We start from the raw sequence: 23,371 nt of genomic DNA, 5'->3' as shown, positions 1-23,371 counted from the left end.
AGTGCTGGAGGTGTTCTAAACCAATGTTAGCATCCATTACAGAAGGAGCTCTTCCAGCTCCTTAGGTACAGAGAGATGTAGTTGTGGCTAAGGGTAAAAAGTACATACATTTTAAGAGGGAGTAGAGAGTTTAAATTAAGGAGACACAGCAAGGATTAGAAAGATGAAAAATTAAAGGTGTGTGCAGAAGGGATAGTTGTCTTCAGTTTATATCTTCTGGGCTTTAAGGAAAGGAAATCCTTTCCAATAATTTGACTCTTTCTCCTTAACTGTTCTCATCTGATATGGACGAAAGTTCAAGGTCTGCATTTCTTGGTTAAAATCTCATTCTGTGTTTACCCCATTGCTGTAGAGTACTTAATCCAGCACTTAATTCTGTTTTTTTTCCCTGTGCTAAGATCAGCAGCTGTATTGGAGTAATAGCAAATAAACTGTAAATAAACAGACAATCAGGATCATTGAGTTTTTTCAAGGGAAAGGTTTCACTGTATTGTTACCATGTAAATATTGCTCTTATTAATTTGCATAGATATAATGAATGCGTGCACAGTTTTAAATAATGTATTAAAAAGAATTGAGTAGGGCTTAGACAGCACTATGCAATTAATCTTCTCTACTTTGCTGGAAATCACACAGGCCTATCCTAAAAGCTTGTTGGCCCAGTTCCCCATCTGTCCTCTCAGTTTCCACAACCTCCCTCCCATTTCCTCCCAAACCTAATCTCTGGGGTTTTCCTTCTGGTTTTTTTTTTTTTTTTTCCCCCTTGCAGTTCTCACCTTGCTGTTGTTAGAATGCCTGTTGGAGTAGAATTAATTTTTGTTGCACAGTGTATATTCAAATTTGCTTTAGGCTTCCTTACCATAGGGAGATAACAATGAAAGAGAGTTTTAGTATTAAGACTCAGAGTTATTTTTTTTTCCTCCTCTTAGATTTCAGTTAGATCATTTAATGCTGATTTTCCTTCTATTTCCCATGCAGACTGATCCCTTCCATGCCACTGGCTTTTACCAAAATCCACCTGAGGAAGGGCTATTACTGACTTAAAGCCATGGAATTGGTGCTGAGGATATTGGTGCTGCTGTGCTGGTACCTGGAGTGCTGGGTGAAAGTCTGAGTTGGTTTGAACAGGTGACTGTCACCTGCAGATGGGGACAATGTTGTTTGCTTTGCCTACATAGAAACATTTGAAAGGATCTGCAGGAATTAAAAGGATTGATGAGGATCTGTTCCTGCAGTGACATCAGTGGCTGCACAAAGAGCCCATCAGCAGGAGGTGAGGCAGGGTGAAATGCTGTGAATCAGTCCTCTAGGAGAGTCTGTGTGCTCTGGGGTTCCATGGGGAGAGAGCAGTTTGTCACAGCATGGAGCAAAGTGAGGTTCTTCATTCTGCACTTGGATCTCTTCTGGTTTAGAGCCTGTGGCCAGTGTTCAAACGAGCCCTGGAGAAGCTGGGGAGCAGATCCCAGGGTGCAGGGACTGACATGTGGGACTGCAGGAGCTGAGAAAAGTGGCCGTGCTAGAATTCAAAATAAAAATACACGTAATACAAACAGGAATTTTTTCTATTAGCTTTGAAGTTCTGGCAAGTATATTTTTGTGCTGCTGAAGCTGGAAGCAGGAAAGTTAATTATTTTCTGGAAGGTTTTTATTTTAATTTGTTGCTTGAGCAGAAGGAAGAAATGCAAGGAAAGGATTCTTTCAGCTGTACATTTTAATTTTAGCAGGTCTTTGGCCAGACTTTGTTCTGTGCAGGCTGTGTGGGGTGACCAAGTTTGTGATGTGTATTTTTTGCACGTGTGGTCTTCTCTTCCCTCGGAAGCTCCATAGTTGATATGAGCACGTGTTCTAGAGCAGTGCAGTCTGTATTTTCCTCTTCTTTTGAAAGTCTGTTGCCATTGTGATAGGAGATTGTTGAAACAATCCAGTAACAGGCTTTCAGCTGCTGTAAATAGAAGGAACCTTAGGAGCTGTGCTGCTTCATGTGGTTGTGACAGTCCCCTTGTTTTTCACACTTCCACCACTGTTTTCAACTTTTTCTGCATATGTGAATAGTGGTGAGGAAAACTAAGCAAAAATATTATCTTCAAAACTTTTGTTTGAATGGAAACAAATGCATCATCTGCCCATTCTTTCTTTAGTAATGAAAAGAGGAAGGGAAAACATTGGAGAAAAGGCCTGGGTTAGTAGGTGAGTCTTAAAGCATGTCAGGAGAGTTAACAAAATGCATGAGAACATGACAGGAGGGTTTTCTTTGAGGCTGGTTGAAGAGGGCAGGGACAGCCTGTTCCAGCCTGCAGCTGCTTCTGGGGACATCCCAGGGCTGGAATTCCTGACTGGCCATTGGGAGAGGGCTGGATTTTAGAGATCAGCTGAGCAGGTGAATAATTCTGAGCGTGGAAAATAATCAAGGCGGCACAAGAGCCCAGATCAGCTCCTGCTGCACAGAGGGAATTTTTGTCCCTGCTGTCAATACAAATGGTGAGCAGGAGCCAGACTGGACAGAAAAAGCCATTTACTGAGTTCCCATTTCCTTCTAGCAGGGAAGGCACTGCTGTGTCCAGGGCAGCTGCTGGGGCTGGCAGATGGAGCCTTAAGTGCAGATCAGGGTTGAGCTGGCAAATGGATTCCTCTGGCTTTGTTTGGCTCTGGATAAATCTCAGAGAGCAGCTCAGAGGGGCTGGGGGTGCCCAGGGCTGGGTGTGTGGCTCTGGGGATGTGCATTCACCATTAGTTTTCCATCCTGACCTCATCATTAGACATGGAAATGAAAGATAAAGGTGTCCCACCAGTGCTGGAACAAAATAAATACGTTTCTGCTGTAAGCTCAGCTTCACAGCTGCTGCCCTGATCTGTTCTCTAGGAAAGGCTTCTCAGAGCTATTTGCAAATAGGAAAAAGCTTTTCCTTTCAGGAGGTACATTGATTGTGAAACATGAAGGTAATTTTCCAGTGGGTGTTTGCAGCTCTCGGGCTGGCAGGCAGGAGTGAGGCTCAGGGTTTGCATCCCCACAGGTTCTGGGGCTGCACTGCTGGAAGCAGCATCCTGAAAATGCTCCTCTCTCAAGTGACACATTTAATTTTCCTCCTCTGGACATGTCTGTTCAGGGCTGCACCTACAGCTGATGGAATGGGCTGCTGCTGTGTCTGATCAGGGACATGAAGTGATGGCTCAGGTAGCAGGGAAATGGGAATGGCTGTAATTTTTCTACTTGGGGATACACAAATAAAGCCCATCCATATGTTGATGAGGTATTGTGCTGTGTTACATTTTAATTGTCAGAAGGACAGCAAAGGGAGAGGAGTTAAGGAGCCACTTGGTGTTTGTGATGGGCTTGGGAGTAGCAGACTTTTCCAAGCTCTCTTGGTGTGCCTGAAGCTGTTCAAAATAAATAAGTGAGGTCATGTTGTGTGTTTTTGGTGCTGTTTGTCCTTTGTGTCTCGCACATTGTCCATGAAGAGCTTTGGGAGGCAGGTGGCTCTGTGGCATTGGTGAAATATCACTGAGAAGCACCAGGGACAAGTGTGGCACCTCCAGCAGAAGATTTCTGTGGCCTGGAAGAGCCAGAAAAAGCCTGTTAAGAATGGCACGTGTGCAGCAAAGCTTATCTGGTGCTGGAGGAGGAGTTTCAGACTAACTGGTTATTTAATTAATTTATTTTATCAGCCTGGATTCTTGTTCCCACCCCTTCTCCTTTTTCATGTGTTTAATTGAAAAAAACAGGGGGAGCCCCTGGCATGAGGTGGGGGCTGAGCAGCCACGGTGTCTTCGATTGCAGTGTGGCATTTTTGGTGACACAGCTTCATGTAAAAACCTGTTTGCTTTGTACCAGATCTGTTAAACCAAGGATGTGTGAATGCTCCTTACAAGGAGAGCTGTGCAGTGTTGTGGACATGCTTGAAAAGTGCAGGAAAATAATTGGTGTGGGAAATGATGTAGCTGGGGGCCTGAGCTGCAGAACAGTTGCTTTTATGAAATTGGGAACTGCAGAGTACAATTAGCTGTCATTAATTTTGTTGAATAGAAATATGTTCCATTTATTGTACAATCAGGAGCCAGGCTTGAATGGGTTTAAATAGATGAAATCTAAATTATACTGACAGTCCATTAAACAGCAGCAAAACCCCTTAAAGAAAATGGATTCACTATGATACCAGTTTATAATAAAATCATTTGCCAAATAAGAACTATAGTCCAGGCACTGGGAATACTCCTGTGAGCTTCAAATGAACACAGTAAATTGGTTGAACCATTTATTGCAGAGCAGGGCTCGAGCTCGTCGTTCCCTGACAAGGAGCCAGCAGCGTTGCTTGAAATCTGCTCAGCAGGAAGTGACACTAAAAGATCAGACTGGCAATTTGTTTGTTGTCAGCCATATGGGGGAAGAGAGGCAAGTGCTCAGCTCCCTACCTGTCAGTGGGAATTCTGCTGGAGTCCAGAGCACGTGTTTGGCATTCCCAGGGCCCTGCTCGCTGTGTCCCCGTGTCTGTCACGGAGCCGCGGTGCCAAAGGGATCGCTGCTGCTGCTGCAGGTTTGTCTCCTGGTTTGCAGTTTGTCTCCAACTCAAAGGTTGCTGACCTTTGTCTGGCAATTTTCCTGCGCTTGGAATGCAGGCAAGTTCGGATTTCAGCCTTCGGGACTCCCTGAGTGCTGCGAGCCTTGGTGCTGATGTTTGGAAGGTCCCCCTTGCTCAGCAGTGGTGTTGTGGCTGCTGTACCCTGCTCCCAGTCCCACCTCGCTGCTCTGGGGGTGCTGGGGGGTGCTGCCCTTTGACCTGCAGCCCCCGAGCCACTGGCAGCATCCCGGGCTTCCCGCTGGCTCTGGCTCAGGGCAGTTTCTGCACAAGGATCCAGGATTGCCTGCTCTGGCTTCCTCAGGGCTGGCACAAGGCACTGGCACCACCGAGCCTTTTAATTCCAGGCGCCAGGGTGGAGGGATGGAAATATTCCTTAATTCAGGAGCGTAAATATCCTTCAATTGCTGCTCCCACGGCTTGAGGTCAGGGTTTATACGTGTCTGTACACATGTGCAGGGTGAGCTTGTGCCTGGTGCAGCCTGATGGGGAGGGATTGTGGATAATTCCTTGACAAAGGCTTTCAAGGAATATCTTCCCTGTGGAAGTGTGCTGCTGTGCTGAGAGCCCACGGCTTTTCCCTTGGATGATGGAAGTGTTGACTCGTTAGGTAAAACATGAAAGGATTCTAGTTGTGAAGATGGTTACTACAAAAACTGGAGCATTTAAGCTGCTAAGGGTTCAGAAAATGGAGCTGGTTGGGGTGTTTTTCCAAGAGAATTTTTCATGTCCATGCATTGAAGCTCTGATTTTAAAAGCAGCTTTTAGTGTGGGAATATTAATGTAACCCTTCAGAACTAGGGCACATCTGGTGAATATCACAAGCCCAAAGGCAGAATGACTCTGTACCATGTGTTGGGGAAATGCTTCATCTCCAGTGGGACATTTTTACATGAAATAGGGAACTGAGCGATGCACTCATGGCTGCAGACAGCCAGGGAATCCACTCAGTGCAGGGGACTCAACATTTCCTTCCTCTGCTTTGCAAAGGTAATGGAAAGCCCTTTTATTTTAATTTTTGTTAATTTTCTTTCCTTTTGGAGCATTGCTGGTTTGTCACTGCTGAACTCTGTGGTTTAACACATCAGATGTTGAACTTAGCCTTGGAAGCTGACACAGGGATGTTACCTGTGGGGGAAGCCAGAGGGGGAATTTGCAGCACACCCATTTCCCCTGTGCTTGCTGCCTTCATCCATGCTCTTATTTCCTGCTAAATGGGGACATGTGAGGATGGCTGTCCTTCAGTCAAAGAAATTCAATTGCACTTGACTGAAGTTGAGTAAGCCTATGCAGAAGCTCTGTGCAAACAGAGCTGAAATTGTTCCAGAAGTGTGTGGTCAGTGGAGAAAAGGGTACAGTGGCACATTCCAGGATGAAGAAGGGGCTATTCTGCAGCTTTCAGTGGTATAAATCTTACCTATACAGATTTGTTGCATATTAGAGAAATGATAATGCAGTTTTCCTTTTCTTGGGTCCGCGTGGGAGCTGTTTGGATTTTTGGTAAATGGAAGGAATTGCTCTTTATGGTGAGTTTTGAGTGGTTGCTGGGAGTGCACCTGTAAATATTCTCCTTTTCTGGGGGGCATCTTTGGAGTTTCTATCATCCACAACATTGCTGTGCACCTGGATAAACTTGTTTTTCTTATCTGCCTGGCCTCCCCTGCTTTGGAGACTTGTAACTGGATGTTATGGTTGTTTGTAGGGCTTGGCAGGCAGCCAGCAGTGCCTCCCTCAAATGCAGCCCAGAGCATTTCTCCATAGGAGATGCCACATCCCCTCACTCTGTGCCAGCCATTTCGCAGGGATGCTCTGTGTTTGTTCTGCCTGCTGCCTGATAAAACTCTGCAAAATGAGGCTTGCACAGGCAAGATACCGAGGGGGGGGGAAAAAAAAAAAAAAAAGATCTTGCAATTTTTGGTGTTGTGTGTGTGTGAAACCTCACAGCTCCCCAGAGAATCCCAGATTTCTCCTGCAGAGGGGTTTCTGGTGGAGCAGGATGGGAATGGATGGTTCAGCTGATGGAGAGGCTGCAGGCTTGTCCAGGTGCATGGAAATCTGGGATAATCAGGGCTGCAGGAGTTCTTGGATGTGCTTCAATCGCTGGAGCTTCCAAATAAATGGGATTGAATTGAACTGTGCTTTGAAACGTGTCTTGGAAAGTTCAGATTTTGGAGGTTTTCTGTAGAAATCCAAAACACATGGAAGATCCCTCCTAGGACAGTGGTGTTTGTCATCTCCCGTGTTTTGAGCAGCAGTTCCTTATCTGGGTGTGAGAGGGGACACCAGGATTGTCCTTTAAATATTTGCTTGGCTTTGGGGCTGGCATCTTTGTGTTTAGCAAGCTGTGTGTGAGTTTGCTGAGTTCCAAGGTCAGGATCATTAATCAGGCACTTCTCTCCCATCCGTGCCATGTTTTCATTCCGAGGGCACTGCTTTTGTTGTAGTTATTGCCAAGACTGTTTTGAATACAGCAGACCTTATGTTACAGCAGCCTTGGAGAGCCCAGTTGTCAAAAGCAAACAAAAAATAATTACTGTGTTTCTGTCTTGTCAAATGTAATTCGAGAAAGTACAGGCCTTCCCTGAGGTAAATCTAATTTAAGTTTACTGGGTTTCATCTATGTTTGGTTGCCTTGGTTTTCTTCACAATTAGAAGAGAAAATATGTTAGTGCTCGGTTCTTAATGGCAAGCTGACCACAAAAAATTTGATTACTTTCCTCTCTTATTTTGGTCTGGTTCATAGGCTGTGACCTGGTCATTGTTGTTAACTCAATCCAGAGTGGTCTTTAAATTCCTTTCTTTTTGTTTTTCTAGCAAAATGTCTATTCAAATCAAAGTTAATTTTTATGCAGTTAATTCCCTTATTTATCATCATAAATAGTTTCTACTTTTAGATCACACTCAGAATAAATTACACGTTATGCAAATGAAATGGTGGTTCTTTCAAAGTTTAAGCTGTATTTGAATTTATCCTTTTCTTAAGTTCTTTCTTGGAGGCACAGAAGTTAATGCCCATTATTCTAAAATCTTGTGTTTTTAAAGATTGCGTTTATATCGAAAGTCGCCGGCCGAACACGCCCTATTTCATCTGCAGCATTCAAGACTTCAAACTGGTAAGGAACATTTTCACATCTCCTCCCTTCCCCTGCCCCAGTCCCCAGAGGGGGGATGTTTCTCAGCCTGGATGCCATCCTGCAGCTCCTTGTGAGTGACTCTTTACCCTGTGGAACGGGAGCTGGTTTTTATTAAACCCCAGCTCTGTCTTTGGTGCAGCCTGAGTTCACTGGGGCAGTTCAAATTGTGATCCCTGTCGTGTTCAGCTGAACAGAAACGTGAACTTTGAGTCCAGTGTTGTCAGGAAACTGTGGCTCAGGAAGTTAAATTTGTCCCGGGAAGATAAATTTGGCTGTGCCTTCTCCAGCACAGCTCTGGGATGAGGACTGGCTTGTGGCAGCCTCTGCATCTCAGCTGACCATGGGCTGAAGGGACACCAGACCAAGGTTTAATCAGGAAAAATAGAAAATAACATTGAAAATCTCATTAGTTCTTCATTCTTTAGCAGTGACATGTCAGGGACCTGAGCAGAGCTGTTTGGCCCTTTCTGTGTGACTCTGCCCTCCTAAAAGGTTCTGCTGTCCCCCCTGGCTGCAGCAGGAGCTGCTGCCTGCTCACAGACAGGGCTCAGGGGCTCCTTTGGGACCTGGCAGAGTTTTGTGAGCAGGAGATTTGGGAACTTCTGGGAATTTGCTACTGCTGCTGTTCATTATTGCTTTATCAAAGTCCTGAGCACATAATAAACTCTCCTTATCAATGTATTGTCTAGAGATATAGATCACCACAGGCTGTTGCTATCAGAATAAACCTTCCTTCCTTCCTTCCTTCCAAGCTTTTCCAGTTATTCTGTGAGCTACAGGAGGGCACGGAGACTTTCTGGGTGCTGATGTCCTGGTGGTGCATGGCACTGGTGGGCTTGTTCCCTCTGTGCTCCCCTTCTTCCTCCCCCTCTTTTTAGGGAGTCACTGGATTTGTAGTTTGCAGTTCTGGCAGTGGGTTCAGCCCCTCCTGCCCACCAGCAGCTGCTTTTGGGTCTGCCTGGAGTTCCAGTGGGATGGTTCTGGGCACTGAGTTCCTGCTGAGTTGCATTAATTGCTCAGGAGATGAACAAAAGCTGAAGCCTCTTGTCAGCTTGGACTGGAGCACACCTTTAGGCTCTCTGCAAGAATGTGGGAAGTGAATTGCAGCTTTAGTACCTTTAGATGTTTTTGAAGTGGTTTCTCTTTACTCGTGTTTTCAGCACGCAAAGGACTTGGCACCAGGGCTGCTGGCAGTTTTGCATAATTTTTGGCATGGAAACAGTGTCTCTGTTCTGTGTTTACTTTCGCCTGCTCAGAGTTCTCAAATTTCTCTGTTAATTTAATTTTTCTTACTGACATAATGCATGAAAGGAACTTGTATAAATGACAAAACCAAAAACCTCTTGATGCTGATTATACCAGCAAAAATAAATCCCCAGTGTGTGTGTGTGGCTGTTGATTTTCCTGTTGGGGGAAAGGGAGGATGAGCAGTGGAAAGGACACTTGATTTCTCTTCTAGTGTGAGATACCAACAGGAAAACAGCCTTGTTTTGCCTTCAGCTAAATATGTCAAGTGAAGCAGGAAAGTTAAAGTCAACAGCTTTGAAATGTCGCCTACTAATTAAATACATTATCATGGTTGTCACAAAATGCAAGTTTTTGGCTGAGTGTGTGAGCCTTACCTTATGCTTCCCCTGGTTCTAGGTGCAGTCTGGGTACAGAAATTGATGGGGGTGTTTTACTGATAAAAACAGAACATAAACTTACATTTAAAAAAAAATGAGAGGGAGTTAAACATAACCCAGCCAATGGTGTGGTCCACTCGTGCATCATCCTGCAGGGTGGGACTAAAGTACCACTGAGTTTCATTCTTCACATAAACTGGGGTTTAATTTGCTGTTTCCACTAAGATCTGAAATCACAATTTATTTTATGTTTCTTGCTGAACTAGAAACTGGTTCTATGAAGTCAGGCAGTTTGTCTGGTTTAGCATTTGGGATCACTCCCAGCCTGATGCAGTCCCACTGCTGCAGAAGCAGGTGTTAAATATCATTTAATAAATAATAAATATCATTTCAGAGCAGCTTTGTACTCCAGTGTCTCAACTTTGTGACTTGGAGAAAGCAGCAGTTGTTTTCCTCTGCCTGCTCCCTGTAGCTCAGCACTTCTGGCAGGTGAAGTGCTGTTCTGTGATGCATGAGTTTATCCTTCCATCACAACTTTCTCTTGACATTAAGATGAATCAATCCTATTAAAAATTGTATGAGAGGAGCAGCTCTTTTCCTTTCCTGAAGAGCAATTGCACTTCAGCAGCAGCCATGAGCTCCTCACTCGTGGGAGGGAGCTTTGCTGGCTGCTGCTGTCTCTGGGAGATGTCTCCTGGGTGAGGCACAGGCTCTGTCTGGGCTGTGCTGGTTGTGTTGAGCTGAGCTGAGCTGAGCAGGACTGGCAGAGCAGCAGAGGTGGTTCCCAGGCTCCAAGGGCACCTGCAGGAGCACTCTGGGTTTCTTTTCTCAGTCAAAACCCCAAGTGATGCCTTAAGGGAGGCCACGTGAGGTGCTGTTAAATGGTTTGATCAGTCCAGTTGAACTGTGTTGAAAACTGCCATGGATAACATTTTATCCTCTCCTGTTTACCATTCTTGTGGAAAGCTCTTTCCAGCTTCCAGAGATTCATGGAAATACCTCTGTGGAATTGAGAAGTAAAATGATTGATGCCTTAGGGGCACTTCAGTTGTTGTGTCCTTTCTGCTCTGCCTTTGCTGCAGAGGTTCCTGAAGTGCCTTTCCCTGCAGGATCAGTGACATCCCTCGGAATCACTTCCAACAAGCTGCTGATGGTCTGGATGTTTTTGGGGAAGGAGCTAAAGGGCAGCAGCACTGAGGGTGTGACAGGAGCACTGCTCTGCCGTGTGTGTTGAAAAGTGCACTGGCTGTTCCTGCAGCTGGAAAAGCACTTGGGAAAAGCTGAGTTTCAGCCCAGTGAGAGCCCCCCAGAGCTCTGCTGCTGTCCCAGGACCTGCTGGGGAACCTCAGCAGCAGCTGATGGCAAAGAACTGCGAGATGCTGATGGGGAGTGATTCCTCTGCACCCTGTCGTGCTCACACAAGGATCAGTTTTTCCCCCAGCTGCCCACAGAGAAAAGTTGCTTAAATAAAAATGACGTGGCAGTAGAGCAGACGCGTGGTCCAGAGGGAGAAAGATGTGTGGTGCTTGGAGGGAGCATCAGGTTCCTCTGCAGTGCAGTGCTGGGCTGCCTGCCCCGTGCAGCCTGGGCTCTCCCCATCATCCCTGGGTTTGCTCTCCCTGGAAAAGCAGGATACCTTTGCTGGACCTGATCACTGAGGGTTCCTGTTCCTCCCCAGAGCAGCTCTTGGGAAGGAAGGAAGGAAGGAATCAAAGATGTAAAAACACAGAATAATGTTCCAGTAGCTCTCGTGCTGTTTTGTTGCTTGTGATGGTTTGGGTTTTTTTTTTTTTTTTGGAATTTTGCAGAACTTTGAGTTCTCTGGGAATCCCACTGGTTTATTTTTGCTCTCCAGCACTGAAATGTTTGAGTGTTGGCCTTTAAAAGTGCAGCTGCTTCTCCTCATGGAGAAGGACGGGGTGGCAGGTCAGGTGTGAAGGTGTGATATCCATTAATGCTTTTCTTTGTTTGCTTCACCAGCTTGAATTACTGAATTTAAAACATTTTAAAAGTGAAATTGCTGTTGTCTCTCACAAGAGTATGAGATAGTTGTCTGTATTGATAAAAAGGGCACTAGATGATTTTTTTCTTTACTGATTGGGTTATTTTGTGCTGCCTGTGTCCCAGAACGTTTTATTAATCTCTTTTTGGTGCTAATTAATTTTCTTTGGATTAATACTAACCTCTTTCAGGATTCAAGGCCAGATTATTCTTAAGGACTTTGGTTAGGAACAAGCTGTGGTGAAGCAGTGATTAAATCTGAGTTTGCTCTCTTGCCTTGTGTTTTTATTGGTTATCAACTCCTTCTCCTTCGTTGCTGATAATCAATATTAGCTCTCCCTCCTGTGTCAGGGCAGCTGAGCCAGTGCTTTGGTTCAAGTGGTCTCCTGGAAATCTGGATTATGCAAGGTCATGATTAGCTTTAAAGAAACTTTTTAAACCTTGTTTTTCCCTTGGGCTGCACTTCTTTCCCCAGTTTAAGCCTGTGCTACGCAGCATACTTTCAAAATGTTGTTTTTTAAAAAAGGACTCAGCAAAATATAATTGGGAAGCTGGAAGGTGGAGAAAGCCTGTAAAGGGGCAGAGTAATGTGGCTTTAATCCTTTCCTGGCACTGCCTGTTAAACAGCTTTAAGAAGGAGGAAAATGGTGTTTCACAAAGTGGTAAAAGTGGGATCCTTAACATGGGATTCAGGGTTTGCTTATTGTGGGGCTTTTTTTGTTCCAGAACAATCTTACAGCTTGGGGTTTAAATTACCCAGGCAAGTCAATAAATTGGAAGCAGTTAATGCTTTGGTGCATTAAAAAAACATAAGTTTCTCTGATTCTTTTTTTTTTCTGTGAGAAAACATTTGGGTTGTTTACATCAGGAATTGTCTCCTGGATGTCAATCTGCTGCTTTTCCCTTCATTCTGCAATAGCACCAGTGCATTTTTAACAATGCAGTTGTTCCCACAGCAGCCTGCTGCTGTCAGAAATCCACATTTCCTATTCATCAGGAACTTAGGGAAGCATACTTCTCGTTCATTTTAATTTGGCACGAGGCAAACGTTTTAAAAATCTCCAGGCTTGACGAAGTATTCCTTAAATACTCTTTGGTGCTACAAATGCCTTGATCAAAGCACAGCCAGCAGAGCAGGGCTGGCTGAGCCTGCTTTAGTTGGCACAAGAGGGGAAGTGAGCTGGGAATTGTCTCCAGCCCTGCAGTTCTGAACTTCCACAGCTCTGGAAACAGGAGCTGGGAATCAAATGTTGCTTCACCCCCCCTGCCCCCAGTGTTAATTTTTCCTGAATTGATCCATTCTTCACTCATTTCTTGTCCTTCAGCCTGGCTGCTGTTGCTTATCCTGATATTGTGGGCTCTGAGCTGCAGCCTGAGCTCTGCTAAGAATTAATCAAACCTGGCCAAAATCACTTTGATCTCCTGAGTTTCTGGCACAAGAATGGTGTCTGGAATTTCTGGAGGAAATAGCAAAGGATCTGCTCAGCCAGTCCTGCTTATCATTCACACCCCAGAACTTTCTTTGTGCTGCTTCCTTCCACCCCACCACCCCACTGCCCCCCAGAAGGAAAGAAGTCCTTTTTAAAAAAAAAAAAATGAGTTCAAGAGTGCTGTGTTTTGAAAGTGGAAATTCTCACTGAATTGCTTTTCAGATCAGGCCATTTGAAGGAACAGATTTGTATTTTCTTCAGGCTGAGGGTATGGCTTCAGAAATAAAGGATTTTTTATTAAATAGTAGTATTTAATGTGTTTCATTTGTAGTTTACACTGATTGTAATGCAAAGAATTATAAACAGTGGAGTTACCTTTTATCTCTTTGTGGTTAACAAGTCCTAAGATTCTGTCCATTCTCTTTATCTTAATTAAAATGTTCATCTTGATTACTTGTGGCTGATGAAAACACACAATTAAAACTTAGCTAAGTGACTTGTGTGAGAAAACACAGTAAGTGTGCAGAAATTCAGTTCCTGTGTGCACCCAGTGGGTTAAGAGGCATTTTATAACCCCACACCCCCCCCCAGGTATATAAATTAATATATAATTAATCCTCCCTGCTTTAGGGAGAGCTCTGACATGCTGTGATAGGAAATCCAACAGGAATATCCTTGTGAATCCATCAGAATCTCAGCAAAGCTCTCTCTGCAGAGAGCTCAGCCAGGGAAGCTTTGTCCCAGGCTCTTGGGGTGTCCCTGGTGAAGGCTCCTCAGGAGTGGCTGGGAGCAAAAAAGAACCCTGCAGTGTTGGTTACAAGATTGTTTTATCCCAATGGAAGTGTCTCCCTCACCTTAAATAGCCAGCTGTTGGTTTTAAATATATGAAGCAACAGCAGTAATTACATTTCAGATATGAATATATTAATTATGTAGTGCCTCTAAACCCATGCGTATCCAGCTTTGATTAAGGCTCAATTTAAATATCAAAAGTAGTGCAGAGCCATGTCTGTGGGAAGGGGCTTTATCTGCCTGCAGAGATCAGAAGTGGGAGAAGTTGACTGAATTTTGGTGTTTTGGGAGAAAGGCACGAAGCACAAGGTGGGACTTAGCTGAGCTCATGCCAAGGGAGGTTGGGCTGGTTTGGGAATGATCCTGGAGCATCACTGGTGGGTTGTGATGAACCTGCTGGAAGGAAGGAAGGAAGGAAGGAAGGAAAAGGAAAGAAGACACTTGCACAAGGACAGGAGCAGTGGGGCTCTCATCCAAGAAGATGGTTTGCATTTTTCTCCAGGACAACAAGTGGAAGTGAAGGGAGAAGTGGAGCACAGAAGAACAGAAGGCAGTGGGTGAGGAGCTCGTTTGTACAATTCCACTCATTTTTACATTCCTGTGAGCACAGCAGAGCTGCAAACCTGCCCTCTCATCCTGCCTTCAGCCCTTTCCTGGAGCGAATTTCCAGCTTGGATAAATGAGTCCAAATTGCCTTTTGAAGGTTTTCCTGTGTTCCAGAGGGACCCAGAACCCGACCAGCAGATGGATTTCAGCAGCATGTTTGTGCTTTCTCCTATCCCGACTTAATTTGGTGTCACATTTAAAATGCTAATGGCCACACTCTGAATCGGAGCATCAGAGGGAAACTTTACAGCAGAAAAACGCTGAATTTGCCATACAAAAGGAAACGTTGTTAATTGTGGTGCTGTTGCCCTTTGTGCCTCTGTGTTTACTTGATTGAAGCATCTCGAGTGTGGAGCTTTCTCCTTGAAGCCTGATTTGAATGGAGTACACAGCTGGATTGCCCCAGGGCCTTGTAACAATTTATAGTCTGGATGGAAAGGCAGAAGTGCATAAAAAGACAGTTGTGAAATGCTGCTAGTGCCCTGTAATAGAAAATCTGTGTATGATGACCTTGGCTGCATGGGCCTTTGGGATCGCTTTACTCCGATCCAAAGGATTATAAAATGGGAAGCATTGCATCTCACCTGGAATAAAGGAGGGAAAAAATCAAAAGAAATTTGTTTTTCTAAATTGCACCGTTCGTGCTTCCTCTCCTTTGCATTCCTCCTGCATATGGCCTTGCATTTTAGAAAACATGTTAAATTTGTATCTGTTATTCTCTGCACTGTTACAGGAGCTGGGGTTTTTGCATGCAAATATCTGGGTGAGGTTTCTGTAGCCACAAGCATTTATGTATTTAAAAGCCTCATTCTGTTTGCAGATGAATTGATGTTCTGTTCCTGAACTGCAGCTGAATTAATTTGTGGCAAATTTTTCCTGGCCAGTTCTGAGGCAGTGTGACCTTTCCTTTTTGGTGTGGAAAAAATGCTGATTAATGCAGATTTTTTTTTTTTTTTTTTCCCCCGCTTCTCCAGATTTATCGCTCTTTCTGTGGCCAAGAAAAGGCAAAAAAAAAATTTTTCTTCTTCCTCCAAATCACTGCTAAACCTTTTCAGGGTGAGGTTGGACAGAGCTTGGAGCAAGCAGGAGTGGTGGAAGGTCCCTGCCCATGGCAGGGGTGGAGCTGGATGGGCTTTAAGGTCCTGCCAAGCCAAGCCAAGCCAAGCCAAGCCAGGCCAGGCCAGGCCAGGCTGATTCCATGGCTCTGGAAGTGCTGCTCAGTTCTGCCTCAGCACAGCTCAGCTGGCCATTAAAGGACAGAGCAGCCTTGCTAATAAGAGCCAGACGAATGAGGCGTTTGAAGGAGCACTGAATTATTTAAAATAAAAAATTTAGCCTGCAAATGAGATTGGCTTTTATGTCTAATGTGCAGCAGATTGAAGTGCTGCTGTGATTGCAGTGGGGCACGTGTGGGGTGGGAGATGAGGATGAAAATGGGGGTGCAGGGCTTTGGAGGAAGTGGCAGGAGTGATGGAGAATCAGAGGTGACAGTTTAAGGATTGCATGGCAGGGGCTGCTCAGTGATTAAATCCACTGATGCTGTCACTGAGCCGTGAGGCTGCAGATAACATTCTCTCCCTGTGCTGGAAACAAGAATCAATACAAACTCCTTGACAGGGGCTAAATTATTAAATAGAGCCTTCCTTACAATGTTTCATTATCTGGGATTTACCTCAGCTGGTGATTTGTCAGCAGCGCAGGGAGATTTGCTGGGTGTTTTGTATTAAAGTAATTCCAGATGCATATGAATCCATTTTGATAATTCCCCTCCTTTTTACAATTCTTCCCTGTGTATTTTTTTTTTTTTTTTTTTTTGGTTGCTATTACCCAGATGCCACTTTGAATTTTCCCACAGATCCTAAGCTGTGCTGCACAGTGAGGTTTGGGCTTGTCACATCTGTGTAAAAATAAATTCTTTTTGTATGGCAGGCTGTTCTGTAAGTGCTGCTTTCTGGCTGTTAAATTAGCAGGGGATTTGCAGTGTCTCTCAGGTGAGCTTCAGAATTGAGGGAAGAGGCATGAGGCTGCTCTGTGGATTTATGGGTACTGGAGTTTCACTGGACTCGGCTGAAATATAGAGCAACATTCTTTTTATTTTGTTGTACATCTTCTGAAGGGAGGCAGGAGCAGGAGCCATCCATTCTGAGGCAGCTAACACAGCATATTTTGCATTCCCAAGGTGCTCAGGGCTGTGTGTAAATGCTGTGCTCAGACCTGGCTGAGAATCTGTAATTTCATCAGTGCCATTATTTTGTCAATTAATGCAAGTTTAACATTTTTGTGCGATTTTTGGGGTTGTTTTTCTCAGTAGCCTTGACAGTGTAATGCACCAATGCAACTGAATGAATTCCTACAGAGCTGCAGTGTTATGTCACAATTACATCATTTTGAAGAGGCAGAGTGTTCATATTTGGAGGTTTGAAGCAGATGGCAGCATTGTTCAGAGCAAGGATTAAACAGCTGGAAGTTAAGGCTGTATCTGTGTTTTTGAGGGCTGGAATCCAGCTCTGCCTCCATTCCTTCCATATGGCCTGGATCCTTGCAATTGCAATCCAGACCTTACAACTTAGGGGCTACATAAAAAACAAACAAACAAACAAACAAACATACAAAACCACAAAACAAACAAAAAAACCCCGCAGAATAATCCACAGGGGGGTTTTTTTTGTTTGTTTTTTGTTTTTTTTTTTTAATATGATTGCCCTGGTGGGCAATTTTTGTGGCTTGTTGGCACAGGAGTACTGGGGCTGTGGGGGATTATTCCCCCTGGGCTGGCAGGGCTCTGGAGCATCCTCTGCTCCCTGTGCTTTTGATTTGCCCATATTTATAATTTCATCAAGCCCTTTGTCATGGCAGTCTGGTCTTTACCACCTTTAACTGTTTATTTTACCTTTTTCATGTCTTGTTTCCTCCCCCTTTCCTACACCTGTGCTGAGATAACTGAGTGCTAAATAAATCATTGTGTGCCAGCTGGAAAGTATGGAGAAAAAAAAATGTTATCTCTAGCTTTTAGGAAAAAAAAGAAGTATCAAATTTTACATTAGCTGGGTTTTATGTAGCAAGAGAAAATGGAGTTAGAATAAATGTAGCTGTGTCCTCTGGTGTTGAATAGTGAGAGCATCTGTCATGTTTAATAATGCTTCTGACCTTTAGGATTATTGAAGTCGAAATTTTCTCTCTGGTCATTTGGGGGTACTTGAACACTGTCAGATTTCTTGTGGCTCTGCTCAGCTTCCAAAGACACATTGTTATGCTTCGTGAGCTGCTGAAGATAATTCATTAAAGAAATTTGTTTTCCTGCTTTTGGAAGGGTTTCCTTGAGGAATGTGAAATGTCAGTGTGGCCACTGGACTCCAGTGTGTGCCCATCCCTCAGGGATGTGCTTGGAATTGCTCTTTAGGATGGAGGTGATGCTTCTGGTGCTCTTGTGGCAATAAAGGGCCCAGTGCAGGCTTTGGGGGTGTGGGACACCCTAAACCCCCCAGTGCCAGCCTTGCAGGGTGACCTGAGCAGAGCAGGGCTGTCCTGGCAGGTGAGGGGTTGATTCCCTGTGGGGTGAGCCTGAGGTTTGGGACCACGCTGTGCCAGGAGGGGCTGCCCTGTGTAAGGTTAGAAGATGCTGGGAAAGGTCTCCAGCAGGCTGAGAAGGACAGAGGAGCTGGCACAGGGTGGGGAAAAGGTGTGGATGGATGCTCTCTGAACCTGCTCTGTGCTGAGTGGCAGGAAAGGCAGAATCTAATTTTTTTTTTTTTTTTTTTTTTTTTAAATACCTGCTCTGTGCTGAGTGGCAGGAAAGGCAAAATCTTCCCTTTCATTCAGCAGGGACTGATGGAGCCATTTAGGAAAACGCTTCAAGTCAGCTCCACCTTGTGTCTGGCAGAGCTTCAGATGCTCTCAGGCTGTGTTTTGTCCCCTGCAGGACCTGGTGTCACTTCTGGGGTGCTGGTCCCTGCCTGGCATTCCCAGGGATGTGATGGATCTGCATTTTTGACACTGCAGTCACTGCACACTAATCCATGGAGAAATTGGACTTGTAATTTTGATTAAAGTGATTGATTTTTAAAGCAGCCTCAGTTCGTTTTGGGCCATTAGAGGGTATTTGAAAGGAAAATAACTTTTTAATTAAATTAGTAGTGCACAAGCATCCTGCTCTGCTTTCTAAGCAGAACTTCTGGGGTTTTAAAATCCTATTCCCTTCAGTTGTTTGTTGGCACATTTTAAGGTTAAAAGTGATGCAAAATTATTAAAACCAACAAACTTGTGCTGAGCAACTCTTAAATTTCAAACAAAGTTTTTCCTTTGGGGAAACACCCAAGTTATGTTGTGTAAAGCAATTCTTGTCCATCCACCTGCACGTGATATTAATATACCCCATGGAAGGAATGCTGTGTAAACAGCAAAGTGCTTCCCTTTTATTTGTAAAACATCCTTTTTAGACTACAAACACATCTGAAACGTTCAGTTTGTAGAAAGAATCAAATAAGTAAGATAAAAGAATATATATGTTTCACTGCTGTGGAATAGAAAGACATAATTTATGCTCTGTGTCTGCGATTAGTGACCTGAGGCTGTTGAACTTCCTCTTTATGGATTGGGAAAATGCTGTGACAGTTTTCAAGGGAATTGCTCTCTTTGAGTTTAAAAAGATGAAAATGGGTCTGCTAACAAGGACCAGCTTCAGTGTGTGCTTTCATATTCCTCATGTTTAAAAAAAAGAAAAAAAAGGAAAAAAAAAAAAAAAAGCAAAGGCAATTGGGTGCTTTGATATGTGTGAACCCCAGGACCCTGCGAGGCAGAAGCTGCAGAATGTGGAATATCAGACAGGGCTGCAGGGAATCTGCTGGAAGGTGTTCCCTGGGATGCTTTTTTGCAGTGTCTGTGGCTGAGAAGATTGAGAAAAGTGTTTTCCAAGAGGGGAGCTGCCGTTTGCTGCCAGTTTTCCTGTTCCGAGGTGTGGTGGTGTTTCCCATATTGGTATTCCAGGACAGGTCCCAGACCAGGAATTCCCTGTGTCTGTGCTGGGCTCTTGCAGCAGGGTGATGATCTCCAGCCTGGACTGGGATTCAGAGCTCCCCTCCCTCAGCTGGGGCAGATTTGTGAGGAAATACCCAAAAATTGCATCCCGATTTCAGGTGAGGCTTTGTGGGCGTTGCTGCAGCCTCAGAGCAAAATTCCATTAACTGTGGTGAAATCTCATCATGAATCTCTGATCTGGAGGTGATTAAACCAAGGGGCTGTTTGTTACTAAAGACATTGGGCCAGGAAAACAAACAGCTGGGAGCACATCTGGAGCGTGGCTGCGTTTGAGACAGGCACGGTAAATATTGAAATTTGAGCTAATACTGCGTTTTATTACAGATTAATTTATCATGTGCTCATTGGGAGGCACTTGTAGGACGAGTGCTGCAGTTTACACCAGTTCAAGTGCCAGGAAATGGCTTTGGATTTGTCACTGGTGCTTGTGCCAGGGCATGAATATTTGATTTCACTTTTGCGAGGTACTGAATACTCAGGGAGCTCCAGGACTTTTGGGGTCAGGTTCTCAGGGAGGTGGCACAGCCAGAGCTGCAGAGAACTGCACAGGCAGCTAAAATCTGGGTCCAGTTTGATCTGAACTGGCTTCTCCCTAAACTTGTGTGTCACAGAGAGGCAGAGCTCCTCGTGTGATCACATAATCTCTGCCACTTCATTTCCCCAAAGACAGGCTCCTCTCAGCAGTCTGAAGAACCAAGTTCATGGAAGTGTTAGGAACAACTTTCTGAGAGGATTGTCTCTGGTGAAAGGAAGCTGATGTAAATCATGAGCTCTCTCTAAACCATCAACCCAAGTTTGATACAAATCCCCTGAATAACCTTTAGTCGTTTTGCTGTTTTGTAAGGTTCCCTGCCAGTTTCTGTATTTGTGGGTGATGGTAGCACAGAGAATCCTCCTGTTCCCAGTGAGTCTGTGGAGAACTGGCTGTGCTGATTCCCTTGGGGTAAATCCCTGTGGCCAGGCAGGGGGAGGACATCCCCTCATTCCCATGGCAGGAGCATTCTGGAGTCAGAGCCTCTGGATGTGGCACTGATGGGTTCCATCCAGTGCCTCCAGTAATAGAGGAAATTAATTTCAGTTCTGCACGAGGACTGAGAGCTTTCTGCTGCTGGTCCTGGGAGTGAATTAACACCTTGACTTCTTTAATAGAAGTTATTAGTGGCTTCATTTGTTGAAGTTGTAATGCTGTGGTGATTATATGGCCCAAGACAAATGATTAACTTTGGAATTGTGCGGTAGCTTGGCTGGCTGTGCTCACTGTAATTCAAACCAGAGTGCACATGGTGGCCATGGGATGTGCTAGAGGTTTAAAAACCACATTTCTTTATCTCAGAACTGCTTTTCTTGTGGACCATCTCAGTTGTCTGTGTGTTCACACTTCCAGCACCCAAGGAAAGTGGTTTTTTTTAATTAGTATCTATCTCCCAACTTTTCCTTTGAATTTTTTTTTCTCTTCTGGCAGGTAAATGTATCCCGTTTATTCTCAGTGTAGTTATTTCTGATTTTAGTGTTTTCAATATCTGGCTATTTCCAGATGAATGGAGAGAGTCTTTCCAATCTTTAAGTTTAGATTAGATTGCAGCCTGTGGAGCTGGTTTGGGGTATGTTTATTTAGTACTGATTTACATATAAATACAAAGAAAAACTCTAAAGCCCAGTGTTGCTAATTTAGCTATTGATACCAGGGCAGCCGGCACCAATTTGTATTTTGAATTCCCTGTGTGGTGAGATACAGCCGTGTCTTCTGCAAATTGACATTTTTAAAGATTGCTGCTTTGTTTTCTTGATGAGCTGCTCAGGGTGTTGCCCATTAATTACTGGCAGGGTTTTTGTTGAGGCTGTGTCTGGTCCTGTTTGCTCAGCCCCCTCGTGTGAATTTTGGGTGAAAAGCTGATTTTGCTCTGCTTGGAAACATCAATAACACACATGTTGGGGCACTTTCTGAGAAGATGTAAACATTTCAGTAAGTGACCATTGCGTAAGTAAATGACATCCTCTGGGGAGCTGCACAAGGAAACATTCACTTTCCAGCCATTTATTTTCCAAACACACTTTGTTTCCTCCCAGGAACAGCGTTCGCTTTTGTGGTGAAGCAGCCAAGTCACAGGACCTGGCTGATCAGTGCATTTTCTTTCCTTTTCTTTTTATAATTTCCAACCCCAGCCTGTTGGCAAAGGTGCTTTAATTTTTGCTGTTCTAAAATCCCCCTGCCCACGAGGTCGTATTTTAGCAGGCAGTGACTGTTCAAACTCCAGGCTGGGTTTGCAGAGCAAACTCTCCTGATTGTTTTATCCTCCAGCTCTTGGTGTGTCTTTGTTCAAAGGTAAAGCCCTCAGTGAGACAGTAAAGAAAATGTGGCCTCTTGATATTTAAAAGGTGAGAAATCTATTTAAACTGTGTATGATGGCTTCGAGTAGCCCCGCTGCTGAGTGCTGCTTGTTTTAGTAGAAGTGATAAATACTGTGGCTGGTGCTGCTCTGCAATTAGATCTGAGCTCTGTGCTATAAATGACATTTAATGGCAAATGTCAGGCGGGGCCCGAATGGTATCTTCATTTCAGTCCTGCACTTCTTTAGCTTAACGCAAAAAAACCCTTAATGGAATTTAATTACTGGAGCATCCATTCAATGATCAGTTAAATGCATTTGTGATCCCATTAGCTGCTGGTGGCTGCTGCTCCTGTGCTGTGCTGAGCCTGTGCAGGGGGAGATGCTCAGGAGGGTCCTTGTCACTTCTGGGTCAGCAGCTCCCTCCAAACCTGCTGCTGTGGAAAGGCAAAAAAAAATCTGTAAATCTGTAATCAGAGTGGGGCTGGGAGCGAGCAGGAATACTGTGATCAGAAATAGTGCTTATTGCTTTCTCTCTCAGTGGTTTTAATTACAGCCCATTAATGACTCTGGGCGTGTGTCTCATTTTGGGATATTTGTGCAGTAACAGCAGGGATGTGGCTCCTCCACGGCCTCAGCTGGGATATATGAATTTATATGAAATATGGATTTGGAATTTATTGTCAAACAGGGTTTCCCTGCCCAGCTAGGTGTAGTGTAATGCCCTTTAGAGGCACATGTACTGTGGAGATGTGGGTGGGAAAATAAACCCAGGAAACCTGGATGGGAAAAAGGAAACGGAGCAGAAAGAGCCCACAAAGGGATTAAATGAGGTATTAAGCAATGACCCATAACCTTCATGGAAGATCTTAGCATAGTTTTATTTTAAGCCAGTCCATTTTTAAGCCTAACTGTTTTGGGTTTTTTTAACAAGATGAAATTATCTTTTGTCATTTAGGATTGCAATGAAATTGTAAGGGTATTTTTTGCTTGAGTGTATTTCACATAAATGAAAACAGGTGACTTGCTGGTTCTCAGCACACTGAGCAGCTTTGTTTCTGGTAAAGCTGGAAAGTTGATGGAATAAATAGTACAGTTTATTTTAAATACAGAAATCTCTCACGGTCATTGCCTGAAATGAATAATGTTCTTTTTCTCCTTTAAAACCCTGGGTGAGGCTGTGTTCAAGGTGAGACGCAGGAGTGACACTAAATAAAATAAAGGGCTTTAGGTGACACTTGTTCCGTATCAGTCAGCTTTTGCCAAAACGTGCTGGATTTGTTGAACTGTGCCTTAGAACTGCAATATTCTCATGGTTGAAGCACGAGGAATTGCAGTGCTGACTCCTGGTGAAGTGGATATCACTGCTGGGTTCAGCAATGCTCAGGCAGCCTTTGAGTGCTGTTTGTTGAAATTCCTGGTGGGTCTGTCCTTGCTTCAGAGCTGCTGTTGATGCCTGGAAAGGCTGCCTGGAGCAGAGACAGGGCAGAGTTAAAGGAATCAAGTAGGGATTTATTCACAGGATTCACCTTGGGCGCTGCGAGAGCCCGGCCGTGCCTCCCCCATCCCACCCAGCCTGGATTCAGAGTCAGGAGTTCTCACTGTTTGGTCCGTTCACATGTTGGGTTCACTGTCCAATTCTAGCTCCGGGTTCTGCAGTCCCATCCTCCCGGATTGTCTCCTCAATTCTCTGCCGTTTGCACTTTTTGGGGCTGGAGCTGCAGCGGTGTCCTTGGTTGTGGGGCTGGAAAAGGATTTTGTGTGACTGAGCTGTGAGGAGAACTTGGAACACTTTAGATGGAGTTCAGAGTTACACACCAATGCAGTACAGAATCTGAAAAACACAAAAGC

General features: G+C 44.5%; 1 protein-coding gene across 1 annotated transcript in view; it reads left to right on the top strand.

Moving 5' to 3' along the window:
- The window catches only part of RERE (arginine-glutamic acid dipeptide repeats), a 115,278-nt gene that overhangs the window by 2,230 nt on the left and 89,677 nt on the right, over nucleotides 1–23,371 (top strand). Inside the window, exon 2 of the mRNA XM_062507424.1 lies at nucleotides 7,614–7,684. Within this exon, the coding sequence (XP_062363408.1) occupies nucleotides 7,614–7,684 (71 nt within the window). The remainder of the gene's footprint in view (nucleotides 1–7,613; nucleotides 7,685–23,371) is intronic.

Source organism: Cinclus cinclus, chromosome 23 (genome assembly GCF_963662255.1).
Source record: "Cinclus cinclus chromosome 23, bCinCin1.1, whole genome shotgun sequence".
NCBI classification, from domain to species: Eukaryota; Metazoa; Chordata; class Aves; order Passeriformes; family Cinclidae; genus Cinclus; species Cinclus cinclus.
Note: the sequence above shows the minus strand (reverse complement) of the source record. Positions and strands in the feature narration are given on the sequence as shown.